This window comes from Daktulosphaira vitifoliae, unplaced genomic scaffold (assembly GCF_025091365.1).
Source record: "Daktulosphaira vitifoliae isolate Bord-2020 unplaced genomic scaffold, ASM2509136v1 Scaffold_6840, whole genome shotgun sequence".
NCBI lineage: Eukaryota > Metazoa > Arthropoda > Insecta > Hemiptera > Phylloxeridae > Daktulosphaira > Daktulosphaira vitifoliae.
Genome location: NW_026106400.1, coordinates 1 through 647, shown reverse-complemented (window position 1 = coordinate 647; position 647 = coordinate 1). Strand labels below are relative to the sequence as shown.

The window sequence follows — 647 nt, the reverse complement described above, 5'->3', positions numbered from 1 at the left end:
CAAATCAATCAAACGATTAAAATTTTTACATAAATGGTTGAAAAATTATTTTATATTTATTACATTATAGAGCTTGTTTTATGTAGATATTTAAATTTATTTATTTTAAAATTGCAATAGTAATGAATACAAATACCATATATATTTTATGTATACATCCTACATCAGTAGATATTATATCCAATGGAAAATTTAACACATAATCAATATACTATCATATACTTACGTCTGTGCATGGTAATGTATTGTCTAACAAGTCTAGCGATCTCATGTGCTTGATCGGTTTGTAATCTAGCTACTCGTTGTTGGAATAAGTTACCACATTTCAATTCTAAATAAAGTGTGGCACCTTCGCCAGCTCTTACTTTTCTTGTAGAAATTACCTCACTAAATGGCACTGTCGATAAAGTCTCCTAAAGCAAATTAAAAATATTAGAAACCAGAATTAAAAATACTTATTTACATATTTATATTTATTACGTGGGTAACAATATGAAGAAAATGAACTCCAGTTCTATTTAAGGCTAATATTTGTTGATCGCCACTGCGTTTCACAGCAAAGAAGCTGGACCCAAATAATGTCCACTTACTTAATATTTCTAAAATATACAAAAGTTAACACATTTGTTTCAAATACTTTACTACAT

General features: G+C 27.5%; 1 protein-coding gene across 1 annotated transcript; it reads right to left on the bottom strand.

The window, feature by feature from the left end:
* Positions 1-112: 112 nt before the first annotated feature.
* On the bottom strand, positions 113-615 carry LOC126910205 (myosin-VIIa-like; the record flags this gene model as incomplete). The annotated part of the gene is made up of 2 exons (XM_050692570.1): positions 113-413; positions 481-615. Coding segments are annotated over 2 exons (345 nt in total), but the record flags the coding sequence as incomplete, so codon positions are not given.
* Between the last annotated feature and the right edge of the window lie 32 nt (positions 616-647).